The following is a 19,339-nucleotide window of genomic DNA, read 5'->3' on the forward strand; positions in this document are numbered from 1 at the left end:
GAGTTTGTGCGTCTTTTTTATCTTAAACATTATTTGTAACTGGGTAATTGAGTGCAGCATTTTCCTATTGCATCTAGTGCATAAAAACATTAGGGTTAAGTTAATACTTTACATATCTCATGCTGGGAGCCCTGGAGCCAAATCCTCTAACTTGAAGTCATGGCTTCACATTGAATGATGTTGATACTGAGCTGATAACAATCCAAACTAAACGTATCATTGGGATATATATATATATATATATATATATATATATATATATATATATATATATATATATATATATATATATATATATATATATATATATATTTTTTTTTTTTTAATAGCAACATTTTTAATTGCAAATAAGCACATAAAACACAAACATAGACAACAACTATAATCCAATGCATCATGATATACCAATAGACATTATACAGTCAATTGCATCACATTGATAACAGTGGTTCATGCATCTTACCAAGTTAGTACTGCAAAACTTTAGTCATACAGTGTTGCAATTAAAAGGACATGCTGCATATAAGGAGTGGCCAAACAACCTACCCTTTGGGTTCTATGAGACCCCTAATATATTTAATAACAGTGAGTGCAACCAGCCAGCGGGGCATTGTAAGAGTCTCTTCATAATGAGTTCTCTAGGACTCAGCACCAAAGTATCAAGCCAGGGAGCCCATAATCATCATTGGGATATTTTGCCGGGTTTCAGGATTATTAAGTCCTTCTGAGTATGTGAACATTTGTTTAGATACTCCTGTAGAATACATGACAGCCCCCATCTGTGTCTCTGCATAAACTTTAACCCCCCGTTCCTGATAAGCCTAGCTGAAATGTGACATTTTAGAATAAAAACAATATGGGAGTCACCCCATCAGTGTTACATATGATCTAGGGCAGGGGTCTCAAACTAGTGGCCCTCCAGCTGTTGCAAAACTACAAGTACCATCATGCCTCTGCCTGAGAGAGTCATGATTGTAACTGTCAGCCTCGCAATGCCTCATGGGACTTGAAGTTTTGCAACAGCTGGAGGGCCACCAGTTTGGGACCCCTGATCTAAGGTGAGGCTGGAGGAAGAGGTTTATGTGCCACATGGTGCCAGTTTTCAAACAGATCTCTCCCTATTATAGTATACTGCTAGAAGTGATAATGAGGAAGGGTGAGCGTCCAGCTCCCCTTCTTTAAAGCTTTTCTTCTACTCTGCTTCTCTCCCCTACATACTGCATTTCTTATCCAATGACATTGTTTTTCATTGAGCGATCCCTTTCTTGCTCAGCACGATGAGACCATGTCAAAGCCTATGACATTGGTTGTCAATCAAGCAGTTCTAGCATCATTTTAATGTTCACTTCTCCATGGCTGCTATGTGCACTGCATATGTGCTGCATCTGCTGACTGCCTGTTGACTTGTGGGGGCCAATATGGGAGCATGGTCCCCCTCCCCATAGTGGCCCTGTTCTATAGTGTTGTCTTTTATCGACCTGGGATTTAATAGTTTGCCAAATCCCAGTGTAACCTATCCATATTTTTTTAAGTGTAATATTTAATGTAACAACATAAGATGCACAAAAGACCACATGCAACACATGAAGAAACCAATATATATATATATATATATATATATGTGTGTGTGTGTGTGTGTGTGTGTGTGTGTGTGTGTGTGTGTGTGTGTGTGTGTGTCTGTGTCTGTGTGTGTGTGTAACATACACAATACAAATGTATGAAAACTTTTTGGATGTTGAGTACATTCAATAGTGTATCAAAACAAGATGAAATATAAGAGAACGCTTGACTTTATTAGGGAACTTCTGTACCATCAGTATCAACATTTTTTTCAGGAGAAAATGTAAACAAAATTATACTTCCCTGATCTTGGCCACTTACAACCATTCATTTTTAAAGGGAACAAAATATTTAGCTATGCAAATATTGGCTCCTGTATAGGGAATATTTGCTTTCCTTTTGATCTGCATAGCAAACACTCAGGTGTAAAGGACTAATGCAGTATACTTACAGGTCAAACCTTATTAATGGTAGTTTAGAAAAAGGAATTATCTGCAAACTAGATATACGTATTCATTTAATAATTTGAGAACCTATGTGAAGCATTGACACATTTATTGATTGTGTGCTAATGCATATTAGTTGCATAAATTGATCACCAAAAGTAAACTCATGCTTACCATATTAACTGTATTGATTGTGTATTACTCATTCACATACTAAATCAATATAAAATGCATATAAAACTAAATTCTAATATAGTTTTATTGAAACAAGAACCTGATCTGTATATCCTAAATATGGATATTATACTTTATCCATAGCAAGCTATGTTTACATATAAAAGCAATAAAGCAATTGAGCAATAAAAGTCACGACAAAGGGGAGAAGCTGATTGGTTGTTATACAGACAACTTTGCCTTCAGACACAGAGTTGGTTAGTGTGCAGAGGTCATGCTGGAAAATCACTGCTTAATTACCTAATTTAATAAACTGGCTTAAGTCAACTCAACAACTGTGATAACTATATACCATATCATAAGGAATTGAGTAAAAATAACTATACACACTGGGATAAGTGCAAGGCAAAAAAAGGAGAGGACATACAGTACATGTACAGTATCAAGATGCATATACAATAACTATATAATTTTGTATTAATCACTGTGACTGCATAACATATGTGAGATAACTCTTCCATCAGACACTTTCATATACTGTATGAGGCTTTAATAATATTGCTACACACGTCACAATGGATGCTTATAATAACTTCAAAGAGCACTTTTGTTTGGTAATAGTTTCAAAATATATATTACAGGCAGTCCCCAGGTTACAAACAAGATGTAGGTTTGTTCTTAAGTTAAATTTGTGTGTAAGTTGGAACAGGTACATTTTTAAGTGTACGTCTAGCCAGTTTTAAGAAAACACACTAGAAATGCTGGACAAGCCTATGGGAAACCACCAGAAGCCTGTTTGAAAACCGCAGGTACACTGTGCTGCATCTGCACTGCAGCCAAACCGCAGCGAAACAGTGTTAATTCACATTAAATGATCAGAAATGGCTCATGTAAATAGCAGAGGTAATAAAATACAGCCAAAAAATCTATTGGGGCAAGTACACACTATAGGTACTAAGGATATGCTTTTGTTAATTTTTCACCTCGGAGGCTTGCAACCACTTCAAGGACATTTTAGAGTGAATCAGCATACACACAGTGATGGAAAAGTCATTGGTATAGCTAGGTTGGCCTCTTAGGAGTTCCCCACTAAAGCAATCTTTATACCTACACCTTTGTAGGGAATGATTAAATGACTTCTTAGTACTGACATATAGCCACATTAGTTCCAGTTATTAGAACATTTCAGGGATTGTATAGGAAATGGTCTATTTGCTTTGAACAAAATAGAAAATTTCCTTATGGATGAAGAAAAAAAATGCCCTTGATATCCAGCTATGAAATATTTCCACCCTAGGGTCAAGCAGTGTTTTAGAGTCACCAGTGTTTAGAATGCTTAGCCTCATACTGCATGTCTTATTACATTATGCCTTTGTTCATTCTAATATTTAATATATTAAATGTATAATAAGTATTATATTACATTTGTTAATTCTGTAAACTTTGCCTTAAAACATTACAGCATTAAGTATAGTTAAGGAAAAAAGGTATACTTTTTTTAACGTTTTGTGTTTTGCGTATTGAATTTACAAAAAAGAATGTTTGGGTTTTGATGCACAGTTGACTCATCATGCAGATTGTATTTGTCTCAGCCACTTGTTTTCCTCAAGAAAGGTTGTTTTGATGTCAAACTGAAAAAAGCTGTGTGAAATGAGCTGACACTTACGATGTGTTGATTATTAAATTGTGCCAAGTAATTCCTTTCCTCATCTAAAGACATGTCTATGTATAAAACTAGTTCTTAAACACATGCTATTCTTAAGTACTATAGAGATGAAAATGAACATGAATCGCTTAATGACAGATTTAACTAAAACAGATTACAAATTCTGTGCAACGATGACTTTATTAACCGTATATGAGAAGGTAGAGTCCACAGAGCAATGATGTCTCATATATTGACATGTACAGTATATATTAAGAGAAAATGTACAAACAACTGCATTTTGGTAAATAATTTATACAAAAAAATATACAGATGGTCAATAACAGTACAGAAGCCGAATAGTTTGGAAGTACAGATTTGGCAAGACATGTGTCGCCAGATTCATTAAAGATCAAGCCTGTGTTCAAGCTTAGTTATGGCCTGTGATGATGGGTTTTTGTTTACCTTATCACTGCTTCTCTACCCATAAAATTTTATGGGAATGCAAATGCAAGCAGGTCATATGCAAATTGACTGCAAGTTAAATTAGGCTGCAATGAATTATGGATGCTCTCTGAAGTATCTTAAATTGCTGACAAAATCACACTGCATTTGCCCATTGAAGCCCTTAGACATAGGTCTTTATATTGTAGATCGTGTCAAGCAATATTCATGTGTATGGTCACCCTAAAGACATATGTGTTTAACCCCTTGATGCCAACAGTATGCAGAAATACAGCTGTGTCATCACATTTTTTTAGATTCGATATGTGCAAAGAGAGATCACACAAATATTTATAAGTATAACATTTATTTAAGTATTTATTAAAGGTAATGACAGATACAGGTGAAGATAAAGAAAATATAACAATAATACGTAATTAAAGATGCTGTTTCACCATGGCATCCCATCTGCGCATGCAGCGTGGCACAGGTTATCATAGGTGCATGCATGGTTTCATCTCTGAAGACATGACTGACTGTTCCAAGTGATAGCTGTAGTATATAGACGTCTGTGTAAGAAATGGACAACCCGCAAGCCAAGTCCCTTTGTAAACAACAATATAACCTTTTAAGGACTTTGCCAGTTTACAATCACACATTACTTTGGCATGAGTAACCATACTTTGTCCTTGCATAGCCCCTTAGCCCCTTAACCAAGGCTTGGAGGCATTCTTAAATATTGTGAGACAATTGTATAACTTTAAATAAGAAAATATGTAATATGCAATTTAAAAATCAGTGGCCTCGCAGGGCTAAGCTTTTTTCCATGGGGCCTCATACTTGCGTATCTGTTTTTGTGCTGGGAGCACACTGCTCTGCTCTTGTGCACAAAGCAAGGTCCATAAAGACATGAATGAGAGATTTTGGTGTGGAGTCCTGACCTCAACCCAATAGAACACCTTTGGGATGAATTAGAGTGAAGACTGCGAGCATCTCCTCCAACATCAGTGCCTGATCTCACAAATACGCGTTTGGAAGAATGCTCAAACATTTTCATAGACACATTTCTAAACCTTGTGGATGGCCTTCCCAAAAGAGTTGAAGCTGTTATAGCTGTAAAGGGTGAGCCAACTCAATATTGAACCCTACGGACTAAGACTGGGATTCCATTAAATTTCATGTTTGTGTAAAGGCAGGTGTCCCAATACTTTTGGTAATATAGTGTATGTATATGCATTAAGGATCTATTATGTGGGGCCTTTTTTTCAAAGCAGTGATATCTGACAACTGTTTTATACTGCAAACACACAAGGGCCTATTTCTACAAATACAACAAATAAAGATACATTTATATGTCAAGATTTACTTGCATTTAACAAATGTTAACGCACATCCACCCTGCATTTTACAGCAATTATAATATCTCCAGTGGAAGCTGAAAATGGCAAATATGAATCCGAGGAAAGTTGTCTTTACTTTAGTGCAGCCATTATTCAATGAAAAATAATTTAGACAAGTATTGCAATTCTCCAAGTAGCCAAAAGAAAATCTAGACTGAGGCCATCCCATAACTTTATATGCACCACATTCCAATCCACACAAGCACAACACAACCATTATTATACAGTGTTGTATTTTCCTACTGAAAGCAGAGAAGGTTTTGCTAGCAAATGTAAAATTGTTCACATTACAAAAGATAGCAACGGAGATCTGGATTTCCCCTTGAAGAATGGTAAAATTCATGCAGCTGGTGAATGTGTATTAAATGAGCAGTGTGTGACTGGCATGTAAATGGTAAAAAAAAAAAAAAAAAAAAAATTGCAAATTATCAGCTAACTATTAATTTGCTGCTTTAAAAACATGTCCCAAAATAATGCCCTACAATTGGGACACACACTGTGTAGTTGTAGTCTAATGTGGTAAAAACCCTCAGAAAGGTAGCAATTAATCATCATTAAAATTCACAGACTGCTTGTATAAATTATCTGCTCATTACTTTTTTTCCCAAGTGGTTCCCTTAATTAACCTAAAAGTTCAAAGTCTAACCAAAATGTGAACAGGTTGGTTTGTGGTTGCTGTATAGCTATGAGAATATATATTTTTTTATCACAATGGAAGCTGAGGTCCCTGTTCTGGGATGCTTTATCTCACATTCCAAGAGCATCTGCCTGTTTAGTGGTAAGCATTAAGATAATTTAGGGAGTTTTATGAAACATTGTCCAAATTAGGCTGTACGATCATATGGAAAAAATCAAATAGTCACAAGCAGATTGCTAAAGATTTTCCACATAACTTTCAAGACATTCAAACATGTGGATTTAATGCTATTTATGTGCTATCATAATTTAAACTATTTAGACATGTATAGATACTGTAAGGCTAATTGAAGCAGAACATTTCTCAAAACCATTCAGTTGTTTTTTTACAGGGGGCTGATTAATATCCCTGTTGTGTAAAGGTGTATTAGCATACACACACTGATTAGATGTTGTATTGTGAAGTTCCTCTGCCAGTCTCCAACTCTTGATTTTTTTTATTGTGACATAAGCTAAATAATTGAACCTGCAAGTTACTTTCTGCACATTGGAACAGTGTAAAGCAGATATGTAAGAAAATTAACAATGGAACTTTATACTAGTGCAACTGAATACACCTGGTGTCTTATTTCTTCTGTATGAAAAATGTAAGCGTAATGTAATGTAAGACTTATGTTAAGAACCCCCCCTGCACATTGCTGCCCATTTGCAACCATTTTGATAAATATTCAGATTTTGTATTATATTGCAGATTTTTACATTCTTCTTTCTGAAATAATGGATGTGTTTTACCATGCCCTATACAGGCTGATTAGTGAATGGGACTGGCACTGGTTCATTATAATCACCTGGAAAAGTTGCAGTGTCAGCATCCTTTTAGATGTAGTCAACCTTTGGGGTCAATCTCACCAAAAGCCAATGTAGCACAAATATTTAAAAAGAGCCCAGAATACATCCCTGGGAATTACAGACCAGTTAGCCTAGCATCAATAGTGTGCAAGATTTTAGTAATAAGAACGGTACCATTAGCAGTAATCAGCATGAATTCATGCAGAATCGTTCTTGCCAAACCAATCTATTAACCATCTATGAGGAGGTGAGTTGCCAGCTAATCCAGTGTATATGGATTTTGCAAAAGCATTTGACACAGTTTCCCATAAATGTTTACTGTAAAAAATAAGGTCCATTGGCATGGACCATAGGGTGAGTACATGGATTGAAAACTGGCTACAAGGGCGAGTTCAGAAAGTGGTGAGAAATGGGGAGTACTCAGAATCTCAGAATGGTCAGAATGGCAAGGTGGTGGTCTCAGCGGGGAGCATCAATAGTTTCAAAAAACTTTTAGATAAGCACCAGAACATACAGCATACAGGGATATACAATGTAATACTGACATATAATCACACACGTAGGTTGGACTTGATGGACATGTATTTTTTTTCTACCTCACCTACTATGTAACTACGTAACCAAAATTGAAACTCCTATTATCCAGGATGCCTAAAACTTGACTTGTACAGACATCTGATAAATCCAGTGAGACATATACACAAGTAGGAAACACATTTCTGTTGTTTTCCCCTATATATAGGCCCCCAGAGCACAATGTTGCATAGTTTTTTGGTTTTTTAACACACTATGTTATATTAATACACAAATGTTAATCCACACAATTATAACCCTGATGCAAACATCTTAAGACAGTGGCAGTTCAATTAAAGTGGTGTTGCACATAAAAAAAATCACCACAATTCCTAAAATTTTGTCAGTCATCTGGGACACGTGACAGGTCCCAGATGACTGCGTGGCCAAGCATGGCTTGCAGTGCCACTTGCGCATGCGCAGTGGGTGCCCGGCTGTGAAGCCACAGCCGGGTGCCCACATTTAAAATGCCGTCACCGCCGAGCGGAGGGGGGAATGAGCGGGGCTTCATTCCCCCGCATCACGCATTAATTAAAGTGGTGTTGCACATAAAAAAAATCACCAAAATTCCTAAAATTTTGTCAGTCATCTGGGACACGTGACAGGTCCCAGGTGACTGCGTGGCCAATCATGGCTTGCAGTGCCACTCGCGCATGCGCAGTGGGTGCCCGGCTGTGAAGCCACAGCCGGGTGCCCACATTTAGAATGCCGGCACCGCCGAGCGGAGGGGGGAATGAGCGGGGCTTCATTCCCCCGCATCACTGGACCCTGGGACAGGTAAGTGTCCGATTATTAAAAGTCAGCAGCTGCAGTATTTGTAGCTGCTGACTTTTATTTTATTTTTTTAGGGGAACTCCTCTTTAAATTTAACCACTTGCGAACCACCCAGTGTTTATTTATAGTGGCAGGTCGGCCACTCTGTGCTAGTACGATACACTTCCGGGTCTGGGGTGCATGCACCCACTGCAGATGGCCTGCTCCCACTGTGATTCTTCAATGATCACTGTATTAGTGTCACTGGTCCCCAAAAAGTGTAATTTAGTGGCTGATTTGTCCCGCTATAAGTCGCTGATCGCTGCTATTACTAGTAATATAAAAACATAGTTTGTAGACGCTATAACTTTTGCGCAAACCAATGAATATATGCTTATTGGGATTTTATTTACCAAAATTATGTAGAAGAATACATATTGGTCTAAATTGATGAAGATATCAGATTTTTTTTTTAAATGTATTGGATATGTTTTATGGCAGAAAGTAAAAAATATGTTTTTTTTTTCAAAATTGTAGTTTGTTTTTTGCTTATAGCTCAAAAAATAAAGACTGCCGAGGTGATCAAATATCACAAAAAAAAAAGCTTTTACATGTTTGCAGTGTCGACACAACTGCACAATTGTCAGTTAAACTAACGTAGTGCCGTATTCCAAAAACGTAAGGCAGCACCCCCCCCCCCCCGAATTGCACTGAATTGTTTGACAGTGTTTAAAAATTACAGTGGCTGCAGTTTGAAATGGAAAGGTAATTTTCAATAACATAAAATTACAAATTGGCTTTCGTAACAATTGTGTATGTCATATAATTTTGAAAGTGAAGTTCTTCTTTAAAATGTTCTTGTTTTATACTGCTTATTTAACAATAAGAATTATATCCTTTAAAAAAGAATGATGGGAACTTAGAGATCTGCCTGCTCCATTAAAACTGTACATCAAATTGTCCCACTATTATTTCTGGCATGGCCTGGCCAACATCTGGGTGCAGCACACGCAATAAAAATAAAATAAGAACGATGTTGCAATACAAAAGATCTTCAGACACTTGCCAGTCCTTTTTTATCATTTGGATGTAAACCTATCTACTGCCCATCTCAAGATGTGCTCAAATTGGTTATGTATGGTCATGAATAGGCGGTGCAAATAAAGCTGAAACAATTACATTAGTATTGCTTTATAGTCGGCAGGCTGAACTGCTACAGTATGGCATTTCTGGCCATAGCTATCTCATTCAAATTCTTAGAGCACCAGAAGGAATGTATGTTGTTTTTCTTTATTCATTTAGTAATTATGGCCAAGACTAAAAATATGTTATAAATATGGTATCAGAAATATTTATTGATGTGCTGATTTATTGAGCATTTAAATATTCACTTTGATGAGTGAATGATCACTTAGTTTAACAAATACGTTTAAGCTGCATTCACTTCACTCATTTAATCATGTGGAAGCAAAAGCCCTGTGTTATAAAAATTTACCTTGCACCTTGCACCTTGCAACCTTGATATGGTTTTCAAAGAGATGACGGCTTTACCTTATTCACTAAGCCAAATGAACATTCTCTACTCGTTACATCACATTACACACACAATTGAATTTGGTTGATTTACTAAGGCAGCAGACTGTTCAGGTGACCTTTTTACTGAGTTTAGTAAATGAGGTGAACATACAATCATGTGCTAACAAAAATCTATTTATTTTTTAATTTCCCTCACATATGATTGAGTAATTAAAGCAAACAAATGTCACTAAAATAAGTGAATACGTGAATAACTAATTCACTTTGTGACTGAACCCTTTTCTCTTCTTTTTTCTGCTTGCTTTGTATTGCCCTCTACAAACTTTAATTTAGAGAAAAACAATCTAAAAACAAAAGTGCTTCAGTTATGCCCATTTTTGGAAATCCTAAAATTCTCTCTTACAGTGGTGTCAATGCAGCACTCTATATTACATTTAATTTTTTTTTTGTCTTTAATAAATATGATTTTACAATGTATTCAAATGTAAACAATTAGACATAAGAACAAAACATAAAACATAAAAACAAAACAAACAAAAAATTGACCCCCAGATCATTATTTAAGTCCTTTCTAATAAAAATTCCATTGCCTCAAGTGAGTACCGGACGGTAGAAGATGTTTACTAGTCAATTTCATATGCAAACTCATATGCATTTAAAGGGTTTTGTGGTTAAATCCATGCCCTTCATCTTCTTAACTTTCCAACCGCTTCAAATGCCATTGAAATACTGTCAACTTGCATATGTAATTTTTAACTTTGATTTTTAAATTTTTTAACTAAATAGTGACACCATTGAACAAAAGTTTAAGGTTGAAACTTTTTGTTTCTCTTCTTCAGCTTCAGCAATTCCAGATAATGGAAGAAGATCCTGCTTAAAGCTCAGAGTCTACGTACGGCCAGCAAGTAAGTGCTCTATGTTTGCTTTAGATATGGCCCTTAGATGCATGTTTTATTGTGTGCTACAGTTAAAAGCATTAAAGTTTTTTTTTCCTTTCTTTGTTTGTAAATTTTAAGCCTTTTGTGATACCGGTAATCAACGTTTGTGATTTACTTTGCATCTTTATTTCTAATCATTCCTCATTGAGCATTTTTACAAACATGCCTACTTGCTAACTTGTTGTTTCTTAAATGTTGTTGATGTCTAGATTGACTAAGAACAATACTGTATGCTTGGCATAAGGAAAATGCCCCATAGCTCAAAATGCTCTAAGCAAAACATGCAGTACAAAAACAAAACAAAAAAAATTATAGAATTAACATAAAGAAAGTGGTGGAGCTGGAAAGATTTCACTAACATATTTGGCTGTTATCTCTATTTTTATTATAGACAGCTGTATGAAAACTATAGGTGTTCATGACCGTGTTTTCGATGTTAACGACAAAGTAGAAAATTCATTAGAACCAGCAGGTTAGTATGCTTAGAGAAATCTCTTTTAACCAACCTGTTTCTGCCTTTGGTGCTTTGTATTCCAAGCCTTGCATGCCTTGCATGTTGTCTATGTAGAGCGGTGATACGGTTTTCATAGTTACCCTCATTTCTTTAGCATGTTTATGCAATGCATGGATGGCATTATGCATACCTGCTTTCTTTTAGGCTTGTGGGAGGTTGCATTAAGTTTTTGTTTTGAAAATAATATTTAAAATATGTAACTAAAATTTATATTTTGCATGCAGACGATTGTTGTGTTTGATTATGTGTATTCATGTGCTTCCCAAAAACTCAAAAAATATTTGGTTTTAGATTAGTGCGTTATGAAATGGTTGTGTTTTTTGATTGATATACCACTAACGCATGACACAATACACCCTTGTCTGTGCCCTTGTAATTTGTGATAGTTTTTGTATTTGTTAGTTCCTGTAGTTATCATAGTGACTTAATTATTAAAGCAACATAACACTTTTGGGGGCTAGGTTAATTATTTGGTGAAATTCAGTTTCCCCATTGTTGAGACAGCGAGACAACAATGACATCATACTTAGACTGACAATTAAATGCATTTTAATGTGTAACTCCATCTTCGTTGTTTACCATTAATGTTTTTCATTATAGGTCAAACTATACGTATGCATTTTCCAAATTTTGTTTAGAAGCACATATGTTTTATAAAGCAAATGCATGGTGTTTTGTAGTTAAAGGGTTTATTCACCCAGAAATCAAGGGATATTTTAATTAGAAGGTAGAAAAGGGAAAAAATAATAATTATCTCCACCCCCCCACACATGTTAGAACCAATAGGGAGTTAAAGAGATCTAGAGGGTGTACACAGTAATCAAGAAAGATGTGGTTCAATGTTCCTAATTCACTGCCCTAGATTGTAAGGTTAGTGGAGTGTGCATTTCGTGAAAACAAAGTCTGCTTGCAAGTTGCACTCCTCTGGTGGGACCTTTAGTAATGCCTATGTCTTTCCTTTTGACTAAGCCCAGGCTTTTTTTTTTTTCATTTTTAATTTGAAAGTCAGGAAGAAATTCAGGAGCAAATCATTATAAAGTTTACATAATTTTTCATGTTGGAGAGTTTGTTATCATCCATGGCATTGTAAGTAGATAATATCCTTAATATTTTCAAATTAAGATAACAAATAGGCATACATTTTTTTGTATCATAGGCTTAAAAATTTACTTTAACGTGGTCTTAAGTCTCTACCATAGCACACAGGATCCCAGGTGAACATATGCAATAATGTGATCCACAAAATATACTCTTGTTGGAGGTTTTCACAATGACAGCCTACAACAGAAATGTATATTAGCAAACAAAATTATGCCATATGGTAAGCAATTAATATTTCTTTTTTTCATGTTATGATACAACCAACCTTATTATGTTAAAGAGAGTTCTCTGAGCTGCACATCTGTAAGGAAAGGACATAAGGCAAATTTCTAAAAATAACTACAACATTTTGAAACAAAACAAAATGTGTTACGCGTTCCCATGGTGTTACTAGCCCATCTGTCATTTGTCTCCCAAACAATTAAAAAAGACAGTTGAAAAAAAGACAGTTATAATGAAATAAAATAAACAGCAAATTATTATAAGAAGAATGTATTATCATTGAATGCCAATTTTGTTCCGTACATCTTGTTAACCAGTTAACCAGTGGCAATATTTTCTATCATGCTTCTATGACTTCACTTAACTTGTAACTAGGAAAACTTTCTGTAGACACAGAGGGGGAAATTAACAAAGAAAGGCGCTGGCATAATAAATACACCAGTCTTTTTAACCAAGTCCTGACTGTGCTATAGCAAAATAATGGCTATAGCAGGGTTGTCCAGTTCTGGGAGGGCGCACTGGGTGCAGTAAACACTGTATCCTTTTGGAAATCACAGACAATCACGATGTAAACACACTTGGCAGTTATCGGAATTTCTTGCCTCATGCTGTCACAATGTGAGGAGAGAGCCGGTAACCAGCTAGTTTAAAAGGGGACATCTGCACTGATAATCAGGGCACTGAGCATCAGTGTCCTAATTATCAATGCAGCCACAGCAGTGCCCATCAGTGCCAATTAGTACCTATCAGTGCTGACAATCAGTGCTGCCCAACAGTGTCTCTTCATCAGTGCCGCCCATCAGCGCCGCCTATTAATGCCCATCAGGGTCACCTGTCAGTGTCCATCAGTGCCGTCTATCAGTGCCCTTCAGTGCTGTCTATTAGTTCCAATCAGTGTCTCCTACCAGTGTCCATCAGTGTCACTTATCAGTACAGCCTCATCAGTTTGTTTAGCAAAAAATAAAAAAAAACCCTATGGTGATTAAATCTCACCAAAAATAAGCTCTATTTTTGGAAAAAATATAAAAAAAATTATATGAGTGCATATGAGTGCATAGCTGCATGACCATGCAATTGTCATTCAAAGTGTGACAGTGCTAAAAACTAAAAATTGGCCTGGGCAGGAAGGGGGTAAAAGTGTCCAGTAGGCAAGTGGTTCATTAAGAAAATGGAGCAGGTCCTGTCCCCATCTGACAAAGGGGGACACAAGTTGCTTTGTTATTTGGGAGCTATCTGTTCCATTTTCTTTACTATGTCTGCAGACTCTGCACCAAGTACAACATGGAGAGTAGGAGAGCTGGAGTTCCATGCCTGTGTTCACTACATGGGCAGAGGAAGGCATTTGAGCTGGCTACCAGGCAAACGTTTTATATCCTGTCTTTCAGGACCAGTCTATGGGGGATCTGCTAGAGTTTTCTACCTGTGGTAATGTGATACACACAATTTTTTCAAGCTTATTGTGTCATTATCATCTTTGCTAATTCCCCCTGGAGGAAAAGGAAAGTTTAACTGTTTATACATGCAACACACACAGTTGAAATTAACAGTTGAAAACACAGTGGTTATCAATTCTATCGCTAAGCAGGCAAAACTGCTAAACAGAAATAATGTGACAGATTAAAACTCAAAGCTTTGCTTAAAGCAAAAGGTGTCCTACAGAATTTTTTTTTCTAAAGCAGCCACATCCAGAGTAAAAAAGCCTTTTCCTTGCTATAACCGCAGAGTAGTATCCTTGCCTACAAATGCAGAATGGGACTTAAGAAAATGTGCTGACAGGCAGGCTTTTTGGGTGACCGAAGAAACTATGGGGTTGATTTACTAAAACTTTAAAGAGAAAAACTTGTGCAACTGTGCATGGTAGCCAATCAGCTTCTAACTTCAGCTTGTTCAGTTAAGCTTTGACCAAAAAACTGAAGAAATGGAAGCTGATTGGTTTCTATGCAGAGCTGCACTATATTTTGCACTCTCCAATTTTAGTAAATCAGCCCCTATGTATATATATATATATTATATTATTGATGTTTATCCCTGCCTGTCACCATTTTTCTTTCTGTAAGTGTACACTGAGCCACAAATGGGTGGCTCAGTATACAGTCTCTGCACTCATGCTGTACCGGTAGGAAGTAACTCGCTTGAGCATGCACAGGAGTTACATTATTCAGACTCAGCCAATCATGAAGCTGAAGACTCTGAACTTAGAAGAATACTGTAGAAGATAGAAGTGCTGGCATTAATGTTACACTGAAAGGGACCACTTTGTTAGGTAAGTCTGCCATAATGTGCAAATATGCTGTGCATACTTGCACAATATGGCACAAAGCTCATGGGGCTCAACATTTTGCATTTGGACTGGAGGTTTAGTTCTGCTTTAATTTCAAGGCTGCACTTAAAAAAATCCCCCCTCTGCTGCTCAATATTCAGTCAAACCACGAAGAACCATCTTTTTCCTATCTGGGTTACAACCAGAAGCCTGTTTTTTTTGTTTTTTTTTGAAGGGTCTCATTCTCTCCTTATCATTCTAGCTGGGATAACGGTGTCAAATCCAGCATGCTAGGTCCCAATACAACTAGAGCCCTATGTGTCCCTCCATATAAAGAATATGTATGAGAAAATGCATATCATTTTCATCTACAAAGGTGGATTATACCTACTTTTAGTTTTTCTATTAGAATACAGTATTTTATGCATTAAATATATAGATGTGGCCCTGTAAAATCAATATTTGTTTCACACAAATGTCCACTGTACAAATTGACTTTTCTAACACATAACATTGAATAGGATTAGAGGAAGGCATCACATACCATTCATGAATCAATTATTCATTTTGAAATTAACCTCTTGCTGCTCTAGTTTTTGGTAAACAATCGTCAAACAAATGATGACCTCACTTGACCTTTTCCTTCAAGCAAAAAATTGAAAGAAAACATTCAGATAAAAGCTGATGCGTTTAAGTATGGAAAGCAATCTGTTTGTTTCAGCATTGCTGTACATCAATACCTTACACAAAAAAAAAATCTAATATCCAAAAATTCTAATTTATTATTAAGGTATGTCCTTTTGTTGTTTTGTCTGCCAGATTAGTCTCAATAATTTATTTTATTAGTCCCATACACATCCTGGTCATATTTCTTTCTGTTTTGAGCAAAGTCTATATTTTGAACTTATTAACAACACTTCCACCCGAGCCATGTGTGCACAACCAGCTGGTACATAGAAATCTTATAGGCAGCATATAGGCCAATGAGAAAAGATCAAGATGCAGTACACATGCTGCAACAAAGGACTTTTGCGCCTCTAAAAAAGCACACACAGAAAGTAGGCCAGCTTTGATAATTAAACATTTATGGCAAATGATTAAATTAATTAAACAAGCTGCTCTATCCCATAATTATCTTCTTCCTCATCCTATTTCAAGTCATAGGATAGCTGTGTTTTGCAGTGCCCCGTTTAGTTTGGAGTAACAGCTTCCAGGTTGACTAGGTGTCATCAAATTTTTGTGTAATCTAAATATAAGAAATGTTTCTTACCCATTTCTAAAAGTGGAGTTCCTATTGCTCAGTACATTGCAGCATCAAGGTACCCCACAAACCTTTAATATTACAGAAAGATTTTGAGTGTGAGGCATTTATATATTTTACTTTTAATGACACATGGGACGATTGGTAAAGCAGCTTGACTAGGTGGTAATAATATTACTCCTATCTGAGTTGAAGGTCTACAGCGCTATAGTAGAATGTATGACACTTGTGCATATGTTTGTGTATGGTCCCTCCATTTTCCTAGATGAAATACCTTTAACACTCATTTTCACACAGTACACCTTTGGAGAGTTTAGATCCTGCAATTGAGGTATAAAAAAAGGCTATGACAAATGGGCAGCTTACCGAGGTTATATTTGACATATATTGTGCTTATATTTTACCTTGTATAGCCGAGCAAGCATTATCCATTATAAAAATAAAATCCAACTTTTGAGTATAAGAAACATATCTCCATAACTGCCTAAACTATCCCCATAGATACTGTATATTATGGTATATAGTCAAAATTAAGTTATATTTAAAATGTTCAATAAATACATTTCTGGAAATACCTGTTAAAAAAATAAAAACAAAACAAAAAACAATGCGTTAGATTTAACACAAGTCACTGTATATTTAAAACTATTAACAAACTAAGGAAACAATTGGATGAGGATGTAAATACATGTCAAGTCATCACAGCCTCTGTGGACATGAGTAGTGTATACATCAAGATGCCCGTAGTAACTTGAGGCACCAGAACTAGATAAATTTTTAACTGGCTGCCATCGTTTTTTTTTTCCTGTTGTCCACCAGTGTCCATAAAGGCATAAAGCTAAGCATACTGACATTTATTACAGTGATGGTAAAACATAAATGAGCATTTGACAACTAAAAAAAGTAAAATAATGGCTGTGACATGGGTAATGGTTGCATTGGGTTCGCAACAAAATCTTTTATTAGAAAATGGAAACTCAAAATTCTATTCATTGTTCATGCATGCTGCCTTTGTCACCCCTCTGAAAAGTGAACTGCAGTGGATCATTTTCAGAGATTTTTCGACAGTTGGTGAGCAGGTGATATACTTATGATGGTCAGCTTTTACTAATTTAGTTTAAATATGTATTTCAAAAGGAAACAAAACTGCTGAAACTGCTTATAAAATGTTAGATGGAGTTGGGCTTTTTTTGTTTTTGTTAGTCACTTACGTAAAGTCAATTTAAATCTGAGTTCATCTAACACCACCCTCTCCACAGAATGATAATGCTCAGCGGAGTGACTAGGGTTGGTGTCACCTGGTGCGGTAAACCATGGTGTCACCCCCCTCCCTAAGCTCTCTCTTGCCACAGTGCCCTGAAGGGCACTGGGCAAGTTATTTTCGGGTCAGTCATGCGCAGTCATGGTGCACACCCCAAACTGGCCCCTGTAAATGATGCAGTTGGATATCGCTTCATACTTCATCCTGGGCCATCTTTAATATTGATGGGACCATGGGCAAACATTTTCTTGGGGCCCCCCTGCAGGCATACTACAGGACATAGTCACAGACTGCAGGCATGGTACAAGAGATAGTCACAGACTGCAGGCCTGGTGCAGGAGACAGTTACAGACTGCAGGCCTTTTACAGAAGACAGACACAGACTGCAGGCCCAGTACAGGTGACAGTCACAGACTGCAGGCCCGGTACATGAGACAGTCACAGACTACAGGCCCGGTACCGGAGACAGTCACAGACTGCAGGCCCGTTACAGGCGACAGTCACAGACTGCAGGCCTGGTACAGGCGACAGTCACAGACTGCAGGCCCGGTACAGGAGACAGTCGCAGACTGCAGGCATGATACAATAGACAGTCACAGACTGCAGGCCAAGTACAGGAGATAGTCACAGACTGCAGGCCTGGTACAGGCAACAGTCACAGATTGAAGGCCTGGTAGAGGCGACAGTCACAGACTGCAGGCCTGGTACAGGAGACAGTCACAGACTGCAGGCATGGTACAAGGGCAGTCACAGACTGCAGGGCTGGGGGAGGAGACAGTCACAGGCTGCAGGCCTTTTACAGGAGACAGTCGCAGACTGCAGGCATGAAACAAGAGACAGTCACAGACTGCCTGCAGGCCAGGTACAGGAGACAGTCACAGACTGCAAGCACAGTACAGGCGACAGTCACAGGCTACAGACCTGGTACAGGCGATAGGCACACAATGCTGCTGTCCAAAGGTGGCTATATTTCTCTTCCATAGACATGCTGGGGGAGTAAATGTAGACACTCTAAATAGGCAGTGTGAGTACACACTGTACAAATATCACCTTCCACTGACAGATTATTAGACATTACTGCAAATATAGCACATTTCTAATAAACTTTAGTTGTAGGTGTTTGTAGGTGTTTCATCACACTGACCTAAGGTTTCGTATGCCTATTCTACCCAAGTATGTTGTGTATTATATATAATATTTTCTTCCTCTGCTCTATGATGCAGAATGTATCATGTATACATATGAATGTGTGTGTGTGTGTGTGTGTGTTTGAGTATAATTTAACAATGTACAGTATATACTATAAAAGTGAATGCAAATTCAGTCTGGTTGTCTAATATTATTATAGTATTTTACAACCATTAATTTATAAATAAAATTATGGAGCGATCTGAGTTTTTTAAAACAGAAAGCAGAAATCTCATTACACTGTTCACAGTTAACACATTAGCAGGCATGCAGTAACAACACACAAACTTGTGGTCCTTAATTGGGATTTAAATCACAAAAATAATATCTGGTTATTCCTTACTGGCAATTTACACGTCAGATTCCTTTGTTGTTCCACTTAAGAAAACTCTTCATGGCACTCTTTTAGCAGGCCTGCCTGGCCTTTCACTTGTCTTTCTGCCAATCCTCCATGATAAAAGGAGTTCTGCCAGCTGGGACCTAAAGGACCCAAGCTGCAAATGTTGGTAAATGTGATTTTTACTCATTCCCTTCCTTAACTCTTACAAAATGTTAACTTTAATGAAAGCCACAATCAC

General features: G+C 37.0%; 1 protein-coding gene across 5 annotated transcripts in view; it reads left to right on the plus strand.

The window, feature by feature from the left end:
* EFNA5 (ephrin A5) overlaps window positions 1-19,339 on the plus strand; it is a 566,034-nt gene that overhangs the window by 532,080 nt on the left and 14,615 nt on the right. For 3 of the 5 annotated variants that reach the window (XM_077462315.1, XM_077462312.1, XM_077462313.1), the window contains exons 3-4: window positions 10,856-10,921; window positions 11,346-11,426. In XM_077462315.1, the coding sequence (XP_077318441.1) occupies window positions 10,856-10,921; window positions 11,346-11,426 (147 nt within the window). The remainder of the gene's footprint in view (window positions 1-10,855; window positions 10,922-11,345; window positions 11,427-19,339) is intronic. The other 2 variants (XM_077462314.1, XM_077462316.1) reach the window with 1 other exon arrangement.

This window comes from Lithobates pipiens, unplaced genomic scaffold (assembly GCF_037356315.1).
Source record: "Lithobates pipiens isolate NorthernLeopardFrog02 unplaced genomic scaffold, aLitPip1_a1.2 Scaffold_3, whole genome shotgun sequence".
NCBI classification, from domain to species: Eukaryota; Metazoa; Chordata; class Amphibia; order Anura; family Ranidae; genus Lithobates; species Lithobates pipiens.